Raw genomic sequence first — 23,236 nt, 5'->3', positions numbered from 1 at the left:
ATGCATGTAAAGAAATTGCACTTGTACTTCATAACTTTATATAAGTTGAAAAGAAGACTATCATGTTTCTGCTTTTTTCAATAACGTTTTTGGGAGGGGTTTGTGCTGACAGTAAGGAGAGAAGGACAGCATAGGTGTTGTGAGAAAAATCCTAACTCTTTGGAACCGAAACTGCAAGAAGGCCCTAATCAGAGACAAATTGAAAGATTACTGAGTAGCTCAGAAAGCTCATCTTTGAATGCTCCCATTGATTTTAATGTGGACCAAAGCATTCCTTTGCTTTGCATTGATTTGCCACGTTCTAGGGCATTTTGATAGCAAAACTCATAAATGATTACTCAATTTTACAACCGCCTTTGGCTTTGATTTCTCTAGGAAGAAGGAATCCTTTCCAAGTCTTTTCTTCTAAATTTCTCTCTTCTGGTACCTCTGAGTCAGTTCAACATTTACCACCACTTTTTTTTTCTGCCAACAGTTACCAAGTTCTCCTTCTGAAAGCAGATTATAATCCTTAACACTTCCAGAATTCCTTCCCTAACCTTCCTTACCATGCCTTTCCTACCTTCTTCAACCAAAAGACTTCTTTCATATAAGCTATGCTGATACCTAAGAACTGAATATATTTTCTTCTTTAAATTTTAAATATTTATGTATATTGCAGATGCTGTAGTCCTATTTAACTTATTTCCTCATTAATCATCATTAATTCATTCACTAAACAAAACCATTCAATAAAACATTCCACAAAAACAGATCTAGTGCCCACTATGTGTTAGTCAACCACAGTAATATAGCCTGGCTCTGTGTTCCCACCCAAATCTCATCTTGAATTGTAATTTGAATTGTAATCCCCACATTGGGGGAGGGACCTCATGGGAGGTGATTAGATCACGGGGGTGGTCACCCCATGCTGTTCTCATTATAGTGAGTAAGTTCTCCTGAGATCTGATGTTTTTATAAGGGGATTTTCCCCTCTTGGCTCAGCACTTCTCCTTCCTGCTGCCATGTAAAGAAGGACGTGTTCGCTTTCGCTTCTGCCATGATTGCATGTTTCCCAAGGTCTCTCCAGCTATGTGGAACTGTGAGTCAATTAAACCTGTTTCCTTTATAAGTTACCCAGTCTCAGGCAGTTCTTTATAGCAGAATGAGAATGGACTAATACCAAGGATAGAAAATACAAGATCTGGCACCTAAAAGTCACACGATGCAGTCAATTCCCTTTTCATCTATGTTCAAGGGTAGTCTTACTCAGAATATGCTGACTTAAAACATTTTTAGAATGATGGGTTAATATTACCTTTCTCTTTCATTTTCTTTCTGTTCTTTAAATCAACGATAGTCCTATTTTTACTCTTGGAGAAAAATGCCTGTGTTTTATTTTTACTGTTTAAAAATGATTTTTTTCCTTCAAGAAACTAAAATAAGCTAAAGAAAAGAGATGAAATATTCCTTGATCACACTGACTTCATGAGTAAAATAAGGTACACACATATGCAGACATTTGTACAAGCTTTTTTTCTATTAGGAACTACTGCTTACTCATTAAGAAACACAGTTGTAGTATGTGCTTGTGATGGCTTCAAATGGAAAACCAGAGGATGATAATAAGCTTTCATTGTCATATTTCTCCTTCCTCACATTTATTTTCATGAATGATACTGTGAAATCGGAGAAAACCTGCAATTTGATGATTTGTGTTCTTTTATAGATCATTTAATTTATTCCTAAATGTCTCCTTTTTTTTGGTCAAAATATTTTTTTGGATAAACCTTTTCTTCACACAGGGAATGAAAGTGGGCATTTCTTTTAATCCAACTGAGTTATATCAAGAGCTGTAATTTTACCTGTTTTAGAAATCTGAGCCTTCAGTAAGTAAAAAATTGACTTGGAATTTTCTAGAAATAGTCAAGGCAATTATAACATTCTGTTGATTTAAGGTGCACAAATTATCACCAGGTAAAATTATAATATACCTATGACTCATATAGTTACTGTCATCCGAAGACACCCTCATCACTTTTACCAAACAAAGCAAAACCAAACCAAAAACCAGGGATAATGAAACAATATGAGATTTATTTTATATCTGATTTTTAAAGTTACAAATACGATTGATTTATATTGTGGTGTATTTTATGCCAGGCCCTGTTTCAAGTGGTAAGAATGGAGGGAAAAACAAGAGTTTAGCAAGAGTGACTATTATATTAATCAACAGTTGCATCAGTGTTGTTAGTACCAGGTGAGGTATGCATCCCATGATGTGCGTGTACAGAGGAGAGCACATCTCACTTGTGGGTGAATCAAAGAAGCATCAAGGTAATGCTTTAACTGAGGCTGCAGTTACCAGGTTAAGTGTTAGCCAGACAGATGGGGGAGGGAAAAGACATTCCAGGCAGGCAGAATGATTGTAACATGTGAAAACATGGAAACACAAAACAGCATAGGGTGTACAAAGAATTCCTAGTAGATTTAATTTTCATTTTGAATTTATTCTTTATTTGATTTGCTATTGATTTCAATAAGACTGGGATGCAGAGCATGTGTGAGAAAGTGGCAAGAGAGAGGCAGAGCAAATCACTGGGATCAGAAAATAAATGACCTGTATACCAAGGATATACAGTGTTATCCTGGAGGCCTTCAGGTTTCTGTAAAGGGTAATAGGGTAAAAGGCATGTGTTTTAGAAAGAATTTTGCATGCAATGAGGATGTGGTTTTGGAACGCTGCCTAACTCAGGTGAAAAATGGTATGTCAGTAGGGTGCAGAGAGGAGATTCAATTTGAGAGATATTTATTGATGTTATAATCTATAAGGCTGGGAAATAATTGTGTGTGTGTGTGTGTGTCTGTGTGTGTAGGCAATAGTGAAAAGAGGATGGCAAATTTCAAGTTTCTCATTTGGGCAATTAGAAATATCTTGGGGCCATTCGACAAGATCAGGGATGCATGAATGAGGCAGAGTGGGTGATGAAGGGGTAAGGTGGTATCAGTTTTGGACATGTTGAGTGTTGTCAGATGCCTGTAGAACACTGCAGTAAGAAAGGTCCAGTGGCTAATTAGACACATAAGTCTGGCACTCAAAAGAAAAAGTCTCAATTTGTCATAGAGATTGCATGTTGGTTTTTCATTAATGTTGAGTTTTTAGAGTTGGTAGCATATCTGATACCTTTTTTTGTTTCTGCAGCACATTGTACAGGGTAAGTCTTAGGGTTGCATATGATTCCCAAAACCTAACCTTTTTTTTGGTTCTAATTACTAGGATGGGGCCCATTAATGTAGAAGAAATAAAGACTTTCCATCAACTGATGCCAGTTTATTTCTTTTCCAATCCAGTTATTGAATACATAGAGAGACCTGAATTGGTGGGGCAATACAAAGCTTAAATGAAATCAGAATCAGCCTGAATAGTAGTAAAGAATGATATCACCTGTGTTTTATGGTTTGACAGATATTAGGCAGGTGTACAGGTGTATTTCCAGAATTTCTTCCTTAATTTTTTTTTGTCATATTGTCTGAAATTTCATCATTGCCATCATTCCTTTGGAACATCAGGAGTTTTTCAGTTTTAAGGAGTTACCTAATAAATGACCTCATGAAGGGTAATTGTGTAGAAGTTATCAGATAGTGTTAACAACATTTTTTAATGAATCGGAGCTTTTGAGATACCTAGAGAAAGGATAATTGAGACAGGACAAGAGTATGGCTGGTTATGTTCTATTTGTTCACCTCTTATTGACATTTCCTCGAGATTAATGATTTCAGTGCTGGCAATTTGAGGCCCCATAAGAAAATTCTTTCCTATTAAATTGCATTTCTTTCCCCCAAAAGTCACTGTTCTTTCAGAAGGCATTATTAACAATTCTAGATATTCCAAAAATAAATTTAGGTATCACTGCAGTTGTTAATAACAGATAAATAACATTTTGCTATGTTACAAGGAAGATGGAAGTGTGTGAGATAAACCATAAAAAGTAAGATTTGCTGCAATTCAGTTTTATTCTCTTATATCTACACACAAATGCATGAAGGACTTTTTATTAGGGTAAGACAAGCTGCTATAACAAATAAATCCCCAACTTTCAGTGGCTTAATACAATAGAAGCACATTTCTTGCTCATATAACAGTCCAAGGCAAAAGATCCTGGCTGGCATATGGCATTTTCCCACGCAGTTATTCAGAAGCTTTGCTATCCCCTTGGGCCTTGTCATTTGCATCCTTCCAGCTGGTAGAAAGAAAGAGAAATTATGGAGAAGTCACAGTTGCTTCTTAAATCACGGCATGGAAGTGACACACATTACTTCTGTCTACATTCCATTGGTGAGAACCAGGGACATAGGCCATACTAAGATGCAAGAAATTCTGGGAAATATGTTCCTGGTTGGACAGCTATATCCCAATAAGAAAGCTATACAATGCAAGGAGGAGCACAGAATTTTGTGGATAGCTGGTTGCCTTGGCTACGGGGACTATATCACAGATATGGGCAAAACACAAAAGTCACACATAAAAATTGTTCATTATTTTATAGCCACATTTCAAATATATGAGCACATCTATACAGAAGGAAAGAAAATACTTTTGTTTGATACTTTGCATTCATTTTGGATATTATGTGGTTGCTGAGATCTTTTTAATACTAGCAAGAATGTTGGATTTCTTATTCATTGTGTATGAAAAACTGAGACTTTCTTTCCTTATTTTTAAGGTTGGACGAAATTTGCCCGATTGACACGAGCTTTGACAAATAGCCGAAGTGTTTTGCAGCAGCTCACGCCAATGAATAAAACAGAGGTGGTCCACAAACATTCAAGATTAGCTGAAGTAAGTATGAGACAAACTTTGCTTCCCAAGATGGTGGTGTTGGTACATTTTTCTTCCCCAAAATGATTTAATATAGATATTTGTGGCTATGATCTTATAAATACTTAGCTGATAATTTATGTTTCCCTTGTAGAAATATAGAAATTCTAAATATTTCTATTCATTCTCTCCAACTTTTGAAATGGGAGTGTAGCTTATGACATCCCAGGTCATGTCTGTAGAGTATAAGTTTTCTTTGAGCATATCAAATAGGGAGTTCTTTCATTGCTTCATGAGTATATGCAGCAAACACATATTCAGGGTATGCTCTGTGCTTGGCACTCTGCAAAGGATGTAAAGATAAATAAGAAATGGGCCCTGTCATCAAGGAGTTAAATACCCAACAGAAACTGATCATAAGATGTGAAAAAATGCAATGACAGGGTGCCGTGGGAGCCTGTGCAGGAGAATTCGCCCAAATGTGGGGCCCTAGGGAAGGCTGTATGAGTGAGATGATACCTGGACTGAGTGAATTCTGAAGGGAAAATGTGAGAGTTAGTCAGGTAAAGAAGGGATGCAGTTTATTCCTACTAGGGAGGCCAGTATGTACAAAGGCTCAGAGATGAGGTAGTATGATGACGTTGAGTATAACTTTAGTGTAGTTGAATTCAGATGGGGAAGGAGAAGGTAAGGTAGCATGTAGTGAAATGGTGGTGGCTGGTGTCTCATGTGCCAGGAAAATGACCTTTGTGTCTCAGAAAAACCTCTCAAAGGGAGGTGGATCCTAATTGGTTTCTTTTGCAATTTCATGTTTTTATTGTGTTAATTCAAAACCTTTATTCTAAGAAGAGGCCCATAGTTTTTACCAGATTGCCATAGGGATCCAAGGCACGAAATGATTAAAAACTCCTGCGTGACCTAGTGGATCTGTGGAGAATGGGGAGGTAGGGAAACGAGTGAGGAAGTCCTAGCAGTAAGTAAGTCAGCATGACCACGGTTGTCAGCAAGATAGTGATAGCAGAAGCAGGTGGATTGCAGACACATTAAGATTGGAGTAAACACATTTGTTGATACATTAGAATAGTGTGTGAAACAAGGGGTTGAGTCCAGTGTGATTCTATGTTTTTGATTTAGACGACAGGGTAGATAGTACCCTTGGTTAATAAAATGACGAATGTAAGAGGAAGGAAAGACGATTTGAGGACAATGACCATGAGTTCGGTTTTGGGCATACTAAGTTTGAAGAGCCTGAGAGGAAGTCCTAGTGGAGATGCCTGAATGGCAGTGAGATTTATGGGTTTGGCACTCTGGAAAGATATTTGAGTTTGAGTTGTAGGCTTCAGTGTCATCCTTACAATTATGGCTGTTCAAGTCATGTGACTAGATGATGTTACCCTGAGACTAAGGAGAAAAAAAATGAGGACAGAACTCTGAGGCAGCTAATAGCTTTATTGTTTGCATGTCTTCTATAACCGTAATCTGTGTTACTGTTACTGGTTTGAAAGATGCCAAAAAGCTCATTAAGCTACCAAAACTATGCTGAGCACTACGTTTGCACTCACAAAATATTCTCAGGTAACTTTTACCAAAAGAGAGACAGATAAAATAAAATCCATATGCTTATCAGTTTTCTCTGCTGCAGAAAAGTGAGTTGAAGCACTTCAGAGTAATTTTCTTAACTCATTATAAATATTGACTCTGGTTTGGAGGGGATTAGGAAGTAAAGTATGTTCCCTGAATTTAGAAGACTATAGAGTTTTCCTTAGACCATGGCTAACAAAAAGACTTATTACGGTTTTCTGCTTTAAACAGCACTGTTAGCTTGGGGAAAAATGAATCCTTTGATGTGCAGACATGTTTCTGAAGACCAAAATAAGACGTTAATATAACTAAATATTAACTAATAATAATAATCACAATATTTAAAAGTTAATATGCAATTAGTACAAGATTTAAAGCAGACAATGAGATACGACTTTCTTTTGCAAAAATGCTTAGATTTTGGAGCTATTTACTCTTCTGCCTAAAGTTGCCTGTTTCTTTCTACAAATCAAGCTGAAATGTAGGAGGTTGTTTCTGTGATTGTTAATTTTTATAGTCATGATTCCTTCAGAGTCTTAACCACACCTTATTCAGGATTTTTCTTTTGTCTGTTACACAACAGAGTGAGAACAAGTGGAAGGGGGCCATAGAGAAGAAAATCTTCTCCCTTAGCACCCAGAATCATTCAGGATTGTTTTTCTGTATGTCCAGGGAAAAGAAAGAAACTTTCCCCTTGACATTTTCTCATTTTTACTTTTGAGAAACTTATTCCTATTTCATCCCATCTGGTTTTTTTTTTTTTTTCTTTGCTCTGTGATTAGTGTTAGTTTCTTTACCAGTCATCCCTTATTCATAAACCTGGTTCTGATATAAAACTGCTTTCTGTCAGATCTTAGGATCGGTTTCAGAGAGCACACAGAAATAACAAGATTGTCGATAGACATTTAGTCTGAATACCTGCCCTGCAGCGCATGCTCTTAATCTCCAAAGAGAGACATAAAAGAAATATCAAATAAGTACAACAATATTGTTTTTCCAGTGGTACTCAAAACTCATGTAATTTGCTGAACGCAAGTATTTGGTTTTGCTGTGGAATTTTAGGCTCTTTCACTTTTTCAAAGACAGATAAATTTGATCTCAGTTCTACCTGATCCCCCAAATTTGGAGCTGATCCCCAGTTTCAAAGATTCCAGTCTCCATAAAGGTAGTTAATTAATTTTCCGCATGCATTGACACCCTGCTGATTGCCTTTAGCTTGTTCACTTTTATGTTGGATAGAGATAAATACATGCACCCCGCCACATCAGTCAGCGGGCCTGACTTTGTTGGAGTCAGTGCTCTCAGATCTTCACAGAGGAAGAATGTGTCTGTATTGGTACAAAAATACATCAAAAAAATGTGATTTCATCCTCCCTCCACCAAAGGCTTATTGCTTATAAAAGCACAAATGAAATAACAATGAAAGTGAAGAGTCTGTTACGCACTGTTTTTTAAAAGAGCCCAGGGACAGAGTGAAGATTGAGGTAATGCTTTGCGTATGAAAAAGATCAAGCTTCAATTATTTTTTGTGCACTACTTTTTATTGTTGCCATTTTCCTCTTCTTCCTCCTCCTTGTCCTCCTCTACCCTTTCCCCCTCCTTTTTGTCCTCATCTTGCATTTTTTTGGAGGCTTTACATACACAAATCACTGTCTAGAGAATTGGGTCCTGAATGTCTAAGGAAATATAAGACAGAGATCTTAACTTGGGCTGTACATTGTAAACACCTGGGAAGGTTTTGAAACTATAGATTCTCTGAGAACCCAAACAAGACCAATTTAATCATTCTCCAGGGTGGAGTCTAGGTATAAGTATACTGTATTCTTTTAAAACTTCCCCAGATGATTTTAATGTATAGCTAGGTTTAAGACTTTCTGAACTTAGGGTGATGCCATTGCATCTTTAGAGGAGACTTGCATTAATCCGGGGTACTGAGCAGGGCTGACATCTGTTAGCACAGTAGGCACAGTGTCCAGGGCCCCACAGCGCTTTTACGGGCCTACAGGATGTTTCCATTTCTATTAACAGCAGAAGAAAACAGAGTAACTTTTAGGTAAAAATGAAAATTGAATGTGTGATATTAATGTATTTATCTTTACAGGAATGCTGTTATAATACATACACACACACACACATATATACACACACATGTATATATATATACTTTTTTTTTTTTTTTTTTTTGAGACAGAGTCTTGCTCTGTCGCCCAGGCTGGAGTGCGGTGAGTGGTGTGATCTCAGCTCACTGCAACCTCTGCCTCCCAGGTTCAAGTGATTCTCCTGCCTCAGCCTCCAGAGTAGCTGGGACTACAGGCATGTGCCACTACACCTGGCTAACTTTTGTATTTTTAGTAGCGACGGGGTTTCACCATGAAGGAGTCCAGGAAGGAACAAAGGCGTAGGGTCCATGAAGGTGGTAATGCACCCTGGCACTGAGTTTATTCTTATTTCCCAAGTTTGATTTATTTGCGGTTAAACATAGACTGTGTATATATAGATGGTAAACTACTAACATTGAATATGAAGGCAATTTTCATGTGTAGCACAATGAAATTGGAACTGACAGGCCCGTGGTTGAAAGGTAAAAGAAAAACCACGATTATGTACAATTGTATATATATAATGCTTCACCCCAACACGACTTACACTCCTGGTAGGATAATTTGCTCTTAAGTAATTTAAGACATCATGGGAAAAATATAACTGAGGTACTGATAATGGCAAATACATAAAATATCTTTACAAGTATTCTTACAAACCTCAAAATAAAAACAACAATTCTAACATACAATTAAAGAGACCACCAATGATGTTTTCCATATCAAAAAATAGTAACAATGGATATTATATTCTTAGTTTTCCGATACATAAGTTCTGTATGTGAGAGGAACTTTAGGCTACTCTCCCAAGCTTCCAAAGATGCTAGTATATTTGTTTTGCTTTTTGGCATATAACTCAGAGTTACATGCTAACAAGTATTTTTATTTTTATCCATTCCTACATCTAAATATTTAATGCATTTATGATTTTATGATTTGGACTTTTTGACTCCTACCTCCTGGGTCCCATTAGTCCTAGAGACACTGAATAACTGAATACATATGATGGGCAAAGCTGTTGAAAATATTTAAAAATTTCAATTTACCAAACTCTTTAACACATACGGTGTCTTTGGCTTCATTGATGGCAAAGGGCAGAAGTTTTTGGTTTACCCCTTCAACTGTCTTTTTTGTTTTTTTGTTTTTTGTTTTTGAGATGTAGTCTCGCTCTGTCGCCAGGCTGGAGTGCAGTGGCGCAATCTCAGCTCACTGCAACCTCTGCCTCCTGCGTTCAAGTGATTCTAGTGTCTCCACTTCCTGAGTAGCTGGGAGTATAGGAACGCACCACCACACCCATCTAATATTTGTATTTTTAGTAGAGATGGGGTTTCACTATGTTGGCCAGGATGGTCTCGATCTCCTGACCTCGTGATCTGCTTGCCTCAACTATTTTTTAGAATTCCCAGGTTCCAGGTTCCAGAAGGCAATGCTATGTCTTGTGTTGGTTACCTTTGCCCAGGGATACACAAACCTCTACTCTTGCTCTGTCATCTGCTTTTTATCTTTTTTTTTCTACTGTAATTAGACCTAATTAGTATAATTCAAGGTTCATATAACCTTACGCTGAAATTTTTCCATTTGTCAAATAGGTATACAGAAACAAACTTGAGTATTTAATGTTTTTTTCCCTAAAGGAAATTTGCACTTGGGCAAGAAACACAATATTCTTTAAGTCCAAATCTAAGGGAGAAAGGGAAAAAGCAGGTGATACCCTTTACAATCCTTTACACTGCTGTGCCAGCCATCAGGGCCCTTGCTGAGTATCATTCAACAACAATATCACCAACAGTGCGATGCCGGGGTCCAGCAAGGCCATCAGAATCAAAGTTATGCTTCCCGAGGTGCTAAATGTGTATGAAGAATAGATGATGGTGTGTCACCCAAATAACTGCCGGACAGTCCATGAGAGCCATGTGATTCTAGGGGGGCTTACAGAGTGAGTGTGCTGGAGGCACTTGAAGAAGTGGACATCTAGCAGTGTTGTGGATCAGTGTTGGCTACTGCGTCAGAGCAGGCCAGATAGAACAGCAGAAAGACCAGCTTTGGTAGAGCGCTTGGACTTGGAGTGACTTCCTGTGAACAAATTTTAGGACAACTCAGGAAAAGGGGGAGGCAAGACTGTGGAGCATGACTGGCTGTGGTTTGACTGCCAGTAGATTTGAACTCATCACTGACTGTGCAGAGATAACCTAGTCATGTATAAACACATTTTCTCTCTTTTAGGTTCTTCAGCTGGGATCAGATATCCTTCCTCAGTATAAACAAGAAGCGCCGAAGACGCCACCACACATTATTTTACATTATTGTGCTTTTAAAACTACTTGGGATTGGGTGATTTTAATTCTTACCTTCTACACCGCCATTATGGTTCCTTATAATGTTTCCTTCAAAACAAAACAGAACAACATAGCCTGGCTGGTACTGGATAGTGTGGTGGACGTTATTTTTCTGGTTGACATCGTTTTAAATTTTCACACAACTTTCGTGGGGCCTGGTGGAGAGGTCATTTCTGACCCTAAACTCATAAGGATGAACTATCTGAAAACTTGGTTTGTGATCGATCTGCTGTCTTGTTTACCTTATGACATCATCAATGCCTTTGAAAATGTGGATGAGGTAAGTCTTTTGTTTTGGTTTTCTGAGTACCGTGGGTCACATGTTTTGAAAACATCAGGATAAATGGATTCCACAGATAATCCAAACCTCTTTTTAGCCAGCATTTTCAACTTTCTTGAAACCCTTGCCAAAAGTTATTGCATTTGATCACCTTAAGTTATTGTTCATCTATTTCTTTTCCTTGGTATCTGGTTGAAAGTACTAATTACTGGGAATTGGAGGTTGTGAATGGAAGAAGTGGAGGAGAAGAAAAGTGGTGGCATTTGAAGTCAACTACGGTTCACAAACTACATAATTGATTGAAAGAAGATATTAGGTTGGTGCAAAAGTAATTGTGGTTTTCACAATTACTTTTAATGGTAAAAACCACATTTACTTTTATAACAACCTAATAAGTAGATATATTTTCTTTGAAAAGCTGCAGCATTTGAAAACTCTATTCATTCACAGATCTATTGACTGCTCCTCTCAAGATACTTATGGTAACAGTGGTAGAGTTAATATAAAGATAAAGAAAGTTTTATGAAAGAGCAATTCTTGAATTTTTGCCACTTTGGTTTCTTCCTCATAGCTTTTGCTTTACATTTTGTCTGAATATATTTGTGGGTATTGGATGACATATTAGTCCATTTTCATACTGCTATAAATATACAACCTGAGACTGGGTAATTTATAAACAGAAGATATTTAATTGACTCACAGTTCCACATGGCTGGAGAGGCCTCAGGAAACTTATAATCCTAGTGGAAGGAAGCAAGGACCTTCTTCACATGGCGGCAGGAGAGAGAAAGGAGCACAGAGGAAACTGCCACTTTTAAAACCCCCAGATCTCGTGAGAACTCCCTCACTATCATGGGAACAGTGTGGGGAAAACTGCCCCCATAATCTAATCACCTCCCACCAGGTCCCTCTCTTGACATGTGGGGATTACTATTCGAGATGAGATTTGGGTGGGGACACAGAACCAAACCATATCAGATGACTTCTGATGTCTGGTCTAATATAAGACTCTGCTTCTTCAGTGTTATCAGTGCACCTAGAAGTAATTAAAATATGTAAAAGCTTAAAAGACTACTTCATTCGCAGCTTCTCAGCCTCTAACTTAATAGCAGATGATATTTAAGTTGTTACACCAAGCTAATAGGATGCAATCAGTAATTTCAATTCATAATACATAGAAGAGTCAGTATAGACTATATCTATTATTAAAATGTGTTAATAATGGTAATATTACTAACTTAATTGTCCTAAGATGTTCCTATAGATTCTACTCTGTAGACTGCTCAATGGAAAATTCCTTATTCTGTTATTATTTTTATTATACATTATAATATATTATTGTTTCTCTATGTGTGTTGGGAGATAGATTGAAACTTTTCTTCAGTGACTTTTTCCATAAAATATTTACATTCAATCAACTATAATAATACAAATATTATTTCCCCCAAATTTAATATAGACATTGTGTTTTCATACTGTATATGTAATTATTACTTTACAAATTATGGCAAAAAAGAAATCATAGTAATTCATTTTCCAAGTTTTGAGTCCACGTACATGAAGCTTTTAAAGACTTTTTTTTTCAAATTTATCTTCTGAAGTGAGTTAAAGAAGTTAATTTTGAAAATGCAAATCACATAATGGGGACAATAAGCAATATTTATGTTTTGCACACTGCACAGATGATTACATTAATAGCTAGGTTATTTAGAACATAGGCCTAAAGATTTTAATAAAAGGAATCACTCATGTGGAATCTAGAAAAGTTCATCTCATATAGAGTAGAATGATGGTAACCAGGGGGTGGGGTGAATGGAGAGATGGTCAAAGAATACAAAACTTCAGTTAGATGGAACTAAATTCAAGAGATCTATTATACAACATGGCGACTATAGTTAACAATGTACTACATTCTGTAAAAATGCTAAGAAAGTGGGTGTAAAGTGTTCTCACCACAAAAATGATAACTATGTGAAGAAACACATATGCTAACTAGCTAGATTTAGTCATTCCACAATGCATACGTACTTAAAGATGTCATGTTCTACATGTATTTTTAATTTCTGTCCATTAAAAATAATCAAAAGATTGGTTTGATTAGTATTGCAGTAAATATATTGTATAATAAAAAATACATATATAATTATATGTAATACTGCAATAATATTTATATTAAAAGATTCCCTCAATTTTGCTCATATTCAAGAAATGCAAAGTAAATCTGCACTAAATACAATTTTCATTTATCACACTGCAAAGACCGAAACTATTAGAACGCTAGGCTATTGAGTGTAGTAGCTAAGTAGGCACACTGCTTAAATCTCCTTTCATAAACATGTGTTGTGTGGAGTACAGTCAGCAGCACCCTCGGTCCAGCTCCTGGCTTTAGAAAGCCTGTTGTTAGCATCTCTTCTTAATTCAACATTTAGTGATCTCACAGTGGTAGCTTGAAATTAGCCACAGTGGGAGTATTTACACCACAGAAAGTAGCAAAAGCTACAAATCAAGGCCTTTTTGAAAAACTTTCTGTAGAGCTAGTTGTTAATCATTTTCCAACACAGCACTGAACACAGTTAACTGAAGGCTGCTGCCTTTTCTGATCTGCTGCAGCTCACATATTGAAGTTGGGCTCACACATTTCCCCAGGGCTGCTCCCCGTCAATGTCTGAGTATGGTGGGAATACTATAACTTGTCCAAAGGTGCAACTTTTGCTCTGGGACTGTCCATTTATTATGTAAAAGTTTAAGCTTTTTCTTCCTACCTGAGTCTTCCTTCCCTCTTTCACAGGTGTTAGACTTGCATTGTAGTCCAAAGGCTCTTCGTGTTCCCCTCCTCCCCATTTTGTCCTTTCCAGGCATTTACGTCAGTAAAATTATTGCGTAAATAACCCTGACTTGGCATCTACCCCTTACAGGACCTCACTTGATCAAGTGGGATGTGGTGCGTCACTCTTATATACTGCTCAGGGGAGAATGAATTGGTAAAATCTCTATAAAGAACAGTTGGCAATGTCTCGTTTTAAAAAAGAGAAGACCCTAGAGTGCCACTTTCAAATTTTTCGGCAGATTCTTTTATTATTTGCTTCCATGTCACCAGACGATGTGACTACATATCTACCTCTTGGTTTGTCAATTTTAGGTTTTGTTTTTGACTTCTCACTATGACAGGTGAGATTTTAGGTCCCCTTTCTACCTTCTCTTACTATTTACATGCACCATTTTCATCACCTCATTCTCACAATGTATCATCCTTTTGATTCAATAAATATTAAGCATTGATATTTTTATTATTAATTTGTTTCTTTTTTTGGAGACAGAGTCTTGCTCTGTCACCCAGGCCAGAGTGCAGTGGTATGATCACTGCAACCTCTGCCTCCCAGGTTCAAGCGATTCTCCTGCCTCAACCTCCACAGCAGCTGGGACTGGAGATGCACACCACCACATTCAGCTAATTTAAAAAATTTTTTTTAGTATTTCACCATGTTGGCCAGCCTGGTCTTGAATTCCTGACCTCAAGTGATCCGCCTGCCTCAGCCTCCCAAAATGTTGGGATTACAGGTGTGAGCCACTGGGCCCTGCCAAGTCTTTATATTATTATGACTGCAAATATGCACTTTCTAGCTGATCCTTGCAGCATGTTGTAATTACTTTTCTTTTTCTGCACTTTCCATTTTTCTGGGAGCTGATAACTGTCTGATTTTACGTTTTCTATGTTCTTATCACTAATTCAGCCGCAAAGTTCTCTGACAATTATCTAAATCTCCCTTCATTACATTGATGCAAGAGATATTCTGTCAATATCATTTTCTTAAACAAACCTCTCTTTACTCTTTCACCTAATTGATGGTTGAGCTAGCCATAATATTTTGGCTAGAGATAATTTTCCTTCAGAATTTTGAAAGATACAATGCCATTGTACTCTATCTCCCGGTAATTCTGATAAGAAACTTGAAGTCATTATGATTTCTGGTCCTTTACGTGTGACCTATTTTCTCTTTCTGGAAGTTTCATATATCTTCTCTGTCCCAAGGTTCTGTAACTTTCTGATGATATACCTTTGTGCAGATCTATTTTCATCAGTTTTGATGGGTATTAACTAGGTGGTCCTTTTCAGTCTGGAAAAACATGGGTACTGTCTCGATATTTTTCCTATTATGATTTTCTCCAGCCCTCTGACCTTTTCTAAATTTTCTCTCTTTCTGGAACTGCTTTTATTCAGATATTGTACCTATGGGACCACTCCTGTAATTTCCTTTAAAAAAAAAAAACTCCTATTTTCCAATCCTTTATAATTTGCTATACTTTCTGGGAGATTTCTTCCACATTTTTCTAATGTTCTTTGTCCCTAATAATGCCTTCCTTGCTTAAGGTCTAGTTTGCTCTATACTATTATAGCTAAATTTACTTTTGTGTAGTTGGTGTGTATTTGGTCTGTGTATTTCTGGATATGTATTTTATGAGTAGTGTATAGATTCTGAAAGTCTCTTTAACAGGCAAGTTTAATCTGTTTACATTGATTGTGATTAATTACGTTTTGATTTACTTAGTACATCTTATTTTCTATTTTTAAATGCCTTTTCTTATCTTTGTTTTTTGCTGTTTTCTTTTTCCTTTTGTTTTTCCAGGTTTTGGATTGATTGAACTTTTCTTTAATCTCTTGGATTCCTCCTACTGGTTTGGAATTTTTTCTGTTAATCGATTACTTGTACATTTTTAACATCAGTGTTTGACTTAAATTCCAGAAGCTTCTAAGTATCTTTACCTTTCTTCATTTAATTCAAGCACTTCTGTTCCCCTTCATCTTTCAAATGATTATTGTCTTTTATTTTGGGCCTACATTATTTTTTGATTTTTCCTTTTAATCTGTGATTGTTTTATTAATATTTAATGGTCAATTCTTATTTAGATTTATCCACGTTTATCAGCTTCTTCATTCATACTATTTTACGCATTCTTTGCCTTCTTTCTGGGTCAGTTTCTGTAGATTGGCTCTTTATTACCCCTTATTATAACATTCACCTTTCTGGAACATATTTCTTTCAGGAAGCCTGCCTGCATCATTCCCAAGCAGCTTTAATTAATATCTTCACCATATTTCATCTGTATAGGTATGCATCTTAATATAGTTAAAAATATTTTTTCCTTTGTTGATTTGTGTGTGTTCATAAGCACTATATCAGCTGTTGGATGTTCTGGAGTCTTGTGCCTTGTCTAGGACATATTTGTTTTGAGACTTTGAGAGGGTTACTCTGGTTCTCAGTTTCCATGATGTAAAACAAGGGAAGGAGTATATAGCTAAATTACTTATATCACAAGGTGGTTATAAGGAATAAATGGGAAAAGGGATACTAATAAATTTTGCTTGTAGAATTCTGCTAGTCTGATGGAGTATGATTATTTCATTTGTATGTTTGTTTCCTCAGCTGGATTATAAATCCTGTGATGGTGAACAATGTGTCTTCCATCTCCTTGGTATTTCTTCATTGCTCTTAAGGTATACTGGTGACTTATTGACATGAAGCAGTAAAATGTTAGCAAGGTTTTAGTAAGTTGTACAATGACATAAAAATAAAACAGAACTTAAACCTGAAGAGGAAGTACATTAATGGTGTCTTGGGAATAAGAGAGAATATGAGTCTGAAAATTATGATGTAATCCTTTTACATGATGCAAGTGCAGAATGACATAAAAGACTTAATAACATTCTTTATTTTCGAGATTGTCAACATGCTCTCTGAAGGTAGTTTGGTTTACTAGGAATTCATGAACTGAACATGTGATTCTTTAAGAAGATTGTGAGGCAGAAAAGATAGATTCCATTGAAGAAGGCATTCTGTTTAAAAAGAAGGAACATAAATGTTCTAAAAGCCATAAACAGAGGGTAAAAGAATGTTGTCACTAAGAATCCAAAGAATAGGATTGAGCTTCTTTGTAGTATGCATTGGAATACAGCTTTGGGAGGTTCAGGGAGCCTGAATTTGCAGAGATTAGAGGGAGTTGAGCCATAGAACATCATCAAAGATGGAGCAGCTGCAGATAACATGCAGTTTGGTAGCATAGGAGGATTTAGGACATATGATACATGGGGAATTTTGATGATAATGAGTAGTCTTAATAAGTGATAAACATAAAAACTAGGTCAAAAAATGAAATTGAGGAAAGATAACTCATGCATCGCTTTAGAAGAAAGAATGAATAGAACAATGACTACTAAGTGGAAGTATGTAAATACTTCTAATTTTCAGAAAAGTTTATGGAAAATAATTTTCTAAATTATTGTTTTTTCATGAATTATACTTGTCAAGCTGCCACATGCATTATTTCACTTTATCCTATATAATTACATTAATAATCCTTATTTCTGATCTAGTCATTAAAACAAGAATAGGAAATCAGAGAGGCTAATTATGCTTCTAGACTTCCGTAACTTTTGTCAGAAAGTTAGAATCCTCTTTGTCCCTTTTTCTTGCCATCTCAGACTTTCTGCAAAGAATAGTATGTTAGAAATTGTTATTTAATACAGTTGGCTTGCCATTACCTTTTCATTAAAGTGTATAGATAATTTAAAATAATATTTGAGTAGTGTAACTAGGATGTACCTAATTTTTCTGTTTGTTTTCCTAGTTTTATTCTTATTAAATCCATATAAATACTGCCTGTCTAAGTCTGTTTTGTGCTGCCATAGCAAAATACCACAGGTTGGGTCATTTATGAAGAACAGGAACTTATTTCTCACAGTTTTGGAGACTAGGAAGTCCAAGGCACTGGCATCTGGTGTCTTGTGGGGGCCTTCCTACTGTGTCCTCACATGGTGGAAGGCAGAAGAGCAGACAAGACAAATGATGTGTCCTCACATAGCAGAAGACAGCAAACCGCTTCTACAAGCCCTTCTTACAGTGGAATTAATCCATGCATGAGGGCAGATCCCTCATGACCTGAATACATTCTATTTGACCTCATCTCCCAACGTTATTGCATTGAAGATTAAGTTTTAACATATATATTTGAGGGGACAAACCTATCAAACCATAGCACTAGCCAATCCTTCTTGGAATTGGTTGATTTTTCTTTTCACTGTGATCCCCAGCTGATGATAGCATGCCAACATTGAGTCCTGAGCAATCTGCTTTTAAATCTAACTTTGTAAAGAGTGTGAACCTTTTTAAAAATAGACTTTATTTTTTAAGACTGCTTTTAGGTTTGTAGCAAGATTGAGGAGGTACAAAGATTTCCCATGTACCCTTTGCTCCCAAACATGCATAGATTCTCCCACTATGAAAATTCCGCACCAGAGTGGTACATCTGTTACAGTTGATGAACCCACATGAATACATCATTGTCACCCAAAGTTGATAGTTTCTAGTGGCTTTCACTCTTGATTTTGTACCTTTAATGGGTTTGGACAGAGGTATGATGACATGTGTCCTCCATTACAGCATCGCACAGATTAGTTTTACTGTCTTAAAATTTTTTTCATGTTCTGCTTATTCTTTCCCCCTTCTCTGCTAACCCGTGGCAATCACTGATCCCTTGTGTCTCAATAGTTTTGGCTTCTCTAAGTGTCACATATTTAGAATCAGATAGTTTGTAGTGTTTTCGTATTGGCTTCTTTCTCTTAGTCAGATGCATTTAAGGTTCCTCTGTGTTTTTTCAAGGCTTGATAGCTCCTTTTTTTTTTTTTTTTTCTGTGCTGAATAACATATCATTGTCTGGATGTATCACAGTTTATTTATTCATTCACCTACCTACTGAAGAACATCTTGGATGCTTCCAAGTTTTGTCAAAATTATGAATAAAGCTGTTATAAACATTCATGTGCAGGTTTATATGTAGACATAAGTTTTAAACATATTTGGGTAAATACCAAGAAACATGATTGCTGAATCATATGGTAAGACTATGTTTAATTTTGTAAGAAACTTTCAAACTGTCTGTCTTCCAAAGTGGCAGCAACATTATGTATTCCCATCAGCGATGAATGAGAATTTCTGTTGTTCCTCATCCTTGCCAACATTTGGCGGTGTTAGTATTTTGGAGTTTGACTATTCTAATAGGTGTGTAGTGGTATCTGTTTAAATGTATCTGTTTTGATGTTTTAAAATTTGTGTTTGCCAAATGGCATATGTTGCTGAACATCTTTTTATATGCTTAATTCTCATAGGAATATCTTCTTTGGTAGGATGTGTGTTCAGATCTTTTGTCCATTGTTTATTTTTATTGTTGTTTTAAGAGTTTTTATATTTTAGATGATCGTACTTTATTAGATGTCTTTTGCAAATATTTTCTCTCAGTTTGTGCCTTGTCTTCTCATTCTTTTGACTGTGACTTTTGCAGAGCAGAAGTTTACATTTTAATTAAGTCCAGCTTATCAATTATTACTTTCATGGATTGTGCCTTTGGTGTTGTACCTGTAAAGTTATTGTCATACTCAAGGTCATCTAGATTTTCTCTTATGTTATCTCCCATAAGTTTTATAGTTTTGCATTTTATATTTTATACGATTCATTCTGAGTTAAATTTCATGAAGGGTGTAGGGTCAGTGTGGATATCCAGTTGTTCTTCCATCACTATTTTTTGAAAAGACTGTTTGTTTTGTTGCATTGCCTTTTTGCCTTCTTCTAAGATCAGTTGATTATATTTATGTGGGTCTATTCCTGGATTCTCTATTCTGATCAGTTAATCTGTTTGTCTATTTTTTCACCAGTGCCATACTCTCTTTATTGCTATAGTTCTATAGTTAGTCTGAAAGTCATGTAGCATGAGTCTTCTGACTTTGTTCTTCAACTTCCATGTTGTAGTGGCTATTTTGAATTTTTTGGCTGTCCATATAAGCTAGAATCAGTCTACTTGTATCAACAAAATAACCTCCTAGGTTCTTGACTGGGTTTTTGTTGTCTCTAGTTCATTTTGAGAAGAACTGACATCTTGACAATATTGAGTCTTACTATCCATGAACATGAAATATCTCTTCACTTATTTAGTTCTCTTTCATGTATTTCATCGGTTTTGTAGTTTTCCTCATAGATCATGTACACATTTTATTAGATTTATATTTAAGTATTTTGGGGAGGGCCAAAGTAAATGGCATTATGATTCTTATTTCAAATTCCTCTTGTGCCTTGCTAGTATACAGAAAAGCAATTGCCTTTTGTATTAGCCTTGTAACCTGGAACCTTACTATAATTACTTATGAGTTTCATGGTTTTTGGTCAATTTATTCATATTTTCTACATAGATAATTATCTCATCTCATGGATAATCATCTGTGAACAATAACATTTTTATTTCTTCCTTCCCAGTAAGTGTACCTTTTCTTGTTTTATTGCATTAGCTAGGATTTCCATGATGATTTTGAAAAGAAGTGATGAGAGGGAACATCTTTGCCTTGTTCCTGATCTTAATAGGAAAGCTTCTGGCTTTTCACTTTTGAATATGATGTTAGTTGTAGGTTTTTTTTTTTTTTTTAGATGTTCTTTATCATGTTCAAGAATTTTCTCTTTACTTGTAGTTTGTTGAGAGTATTTTATCATGAATAGATGTTGGATTTGTTAAATGATTTATCTACATCCATTGATATGATCATGTCATTTTCCTTTAGCTTGTTGATGTTATGGATTACATTAATTGACTTTCAAATGTTGCACCAGCTTTGCATACCTAGAACCAAATCCAGTTGGTCACAGTGTATACTTTTAAAAATACATAGTTAGATTAAAATTTTTAAATTGAACATTAACAAAACCAATATTTCGTTGAGAATTTTTACATCTACGTTCATGAGAGATATTGGTTTGCACTTTTCTTGATGTCTTTGTGTGGTTTTGGTATTGGGGTAATGCTGGTCTCATCAAATGAATAAGAAAGTATTCTTTCTGCCTCTCCTTCTGGAAAACATTGGAGGAAATTGGTATAATTTATTCCTTAAATGTTTGATAGATTTCACTTGTGAACCTGTCTGGGCCTGGTGCTTTGTGTTTTAGAAGGTTATTAATTATTGATGCAATTTCTTTAATAGATACAGTTCTATTCAGATTATTTTTTTCTTGTGTGGGTCTTAGCAGATGTGTCTCTCAAGGATTTGGTTTATTTCATTATCAAATTTATCAGATCTGTGGGCAGAGTTCATGGTATTTCTTAATTATCCCTTTAGTATTCATGGAATTTGTAGTAGTGTCCCCTCTTTCATTTCTAATATTAGTAATTTGTATCTTCTCTCTCTCTTGTTTTGTTAGCCTGACTAGAGGCTTATTGATTTAATTTTTTTTTTTTTTTGAGATGGAACCTCACTCTGTCACCCAAGCTGGAGTGCAGTGGCACAGTCTCAGCTCACTGCAACCTCTGCCTCCTGGCCTCAAGTGATTCTCATGCTACAGGCGCATGCCACCATGCCTGGCTAATGTTTTGTATCTTGGTAGAGACAGGGTTTCACCACGTTGCCCAGGGTGGTCTTGAGTTCCTGAGATCAGGTGATTTGCCTGCCTTGGCCTCCCAAAGTTCTGGGATTCCAGGCATGAGCCACTATGCCCAACCAAAAAAAAAAAAAAAAATTAATTTTATTTTAAGTTCTGGGATATACATGTAGGACATGCAGGTCTGTTACAGAGGTAAACCTGTGTCATGGTGGTTTGCTGCACCAATCAATCCATCACCTAGGTATTAAGCCCCACATGTATTAACTAATCTTCTTGATGCTCTCCCTCCCACTCCCTGGCATCCCCTCCCCACCATCAGGCCCAGGTATATGTTGTTCCCTTCCCCGTGTCCGTGTGCTCATTGTTCAGCTCTGACTTATGAGTAAGAACATGTGGTGTTTGGTTTTCTGAGTTTTAAAATCCTTTCAAAGAATCAGTTTTCGGCTTTGTTGATTTTTAAAAATGTATGTCCTATTTTCAATTTCATTTATTTCTGCTTTAATTTTTTTTTTTTTTTTTTTGAGACGGACTCTCACTCTGTCACCCAGGCTGGAGTGCAGTGGTGTGATCTCGGCTCACTGCAAACTCTGTCTCCTGGGTTCACGCCATTTTCCTGCCTCAGCCTCCCAAGTAGCTGGGACTACAGGCACCTGCCACCATGCCCGGCTAATTTTTTCGTATTTTTAGTAGAGATGGGGTTTCACCTTGTCAGCCAAGATGGTCTCGATCTCCCAACCTCGTGATCCACCTGCCTCGGCCTCCCAAAGTGCTGGGATTATAGGCTTGAACCATCGTGCTCAGCTATTTCTGCTTTAATTTTTATGATGGCTTTTCTTTGACTTACTTTGGATTTAATTTCCTCCTCTTTTTCTAGTTTGCAAAGGTGAAAGTTTAGATTATTGATTTTAGATTTTTCTTCTTTTCCAGTATATGCATTCAAAGCTATAAATTTCCCTTTAAGCACTGCTTTTGCGATATCCTGTCCTACACATTGTTAAATTGTATTTTCATTTCATATAGCTCAAATTATTTTAAATTTCTTTTGAGAGTTCTTCTTTGACTCGTGTTATTTAAAGTGTGTTATTTAATCTCCAAGTGTTTAGGTATTTTTCAGATATTGTTCTGTTATTGATTTCTTTTTATTTATTTATTTATTTATTTATTTTTATTATACTTTAAGTTCTAGGGTACATGAGCATAACGTGCCGGTTTGTTACATATGTATACATGTGCCATGTTGGTGTGCTGCACCCATCAACTCGTCAGCTCCCATCAATTCATCATTTATATCAGGTATAACTCCCCAATGCAATCCCTCCCCCCTCCCCCCTCCCCATGATAGGCCCCATTGTGTGATGTTCCCCTTCCCGAGTCCAAGTGAGCTCATTGTTCAGTTCCCACCTATGAGTGAGAACATGCGGTGTTTGGTTTTCTCTTCTTGTGATAGTTTGCTAAGAATGATGGTTTCCAGCTGCATCTATGTCCCTACAAAGGACGAAAACTCATCCTTTTTTATGGCTGCATAGTATTCCATGGTGTATATGTGCCACATTTTCTTAATCCAGTCTGTCACTGATGGACATTTGGGTTGATTCCAAGTCTTTGCTATTGTGAATAGTGCCGCAATAAACATACGTGTGCATGTGTCTTTGTAGTAGCATAATTTATAATCCTTTGGGTATATACCCAGTAGTGGGATGGCTGGGTCATAACAAACTGTCTCTCTGACC

The 23,236-nt window shown here is 36.4% G+C and overlaps 2 protein-coding genes across 3 annotated transcripts in view; one reads left to right on the top strand and one right to left on the bottom strand.

Annotated features, from left to right (window-relative positions):
* Nucleotides 1-23,236, bottom strand: part of KCNH5 (potassium voltage-gated channel subfamily H member 5) — a 952,486-nt gene that overhangs the window by 317,972 nt on the left and 611,278 nt on the right. The gene's annotated exons all lie outside the window — the stretch shown is intronic.
* The window catches only part of LOC111554508 (potassium voltage-gated channel subfamily H member 5), a 307,063-nt gene continuing 286,498 nt past the window's right edge, over nucleotides 2,672-23,236 (top strand). The window contains exons 1-3 of the mRNA XM_026456131.2: nucleotides 2,672-2,744; nucleotides 4,704-4,819; nucleotides 10,702-11,094. Of these exons, the coding sequence (XP_026311916.1) occupies nucleotides 2,672-2,744; nucleotides 4,704-4,819; nucleotides 10,702-11,094 (582 nt within the window). The remainder of the gene's footprint in view (nucleotides 2,745-4,703; nucleotides 4,820-10,701; nucleotides 11,095-23,236) is intronic.

The sequence above is a fragment of the Piliocolobus tephrosceles genome, chromosome 6 (assembly GCF_002776525.5).
Source record: "Piliocolobus tephrosceles isolate RC106 chromosome 6, ASM277652v3, whole genome shotgun sequence".
Classification (NCBI taxonomy): domain Eukaryota; kingdom Metazoa; phylum Chordata; class Mammalia; order Primates; family Cercopithecidae; genus Piliocolobus; species Piliocolobus tephrosceles.
Note: the sequence above shows the minus strand (reverse complement) of the source record. Positions and strands in the feature narration are given on the sequence as shown.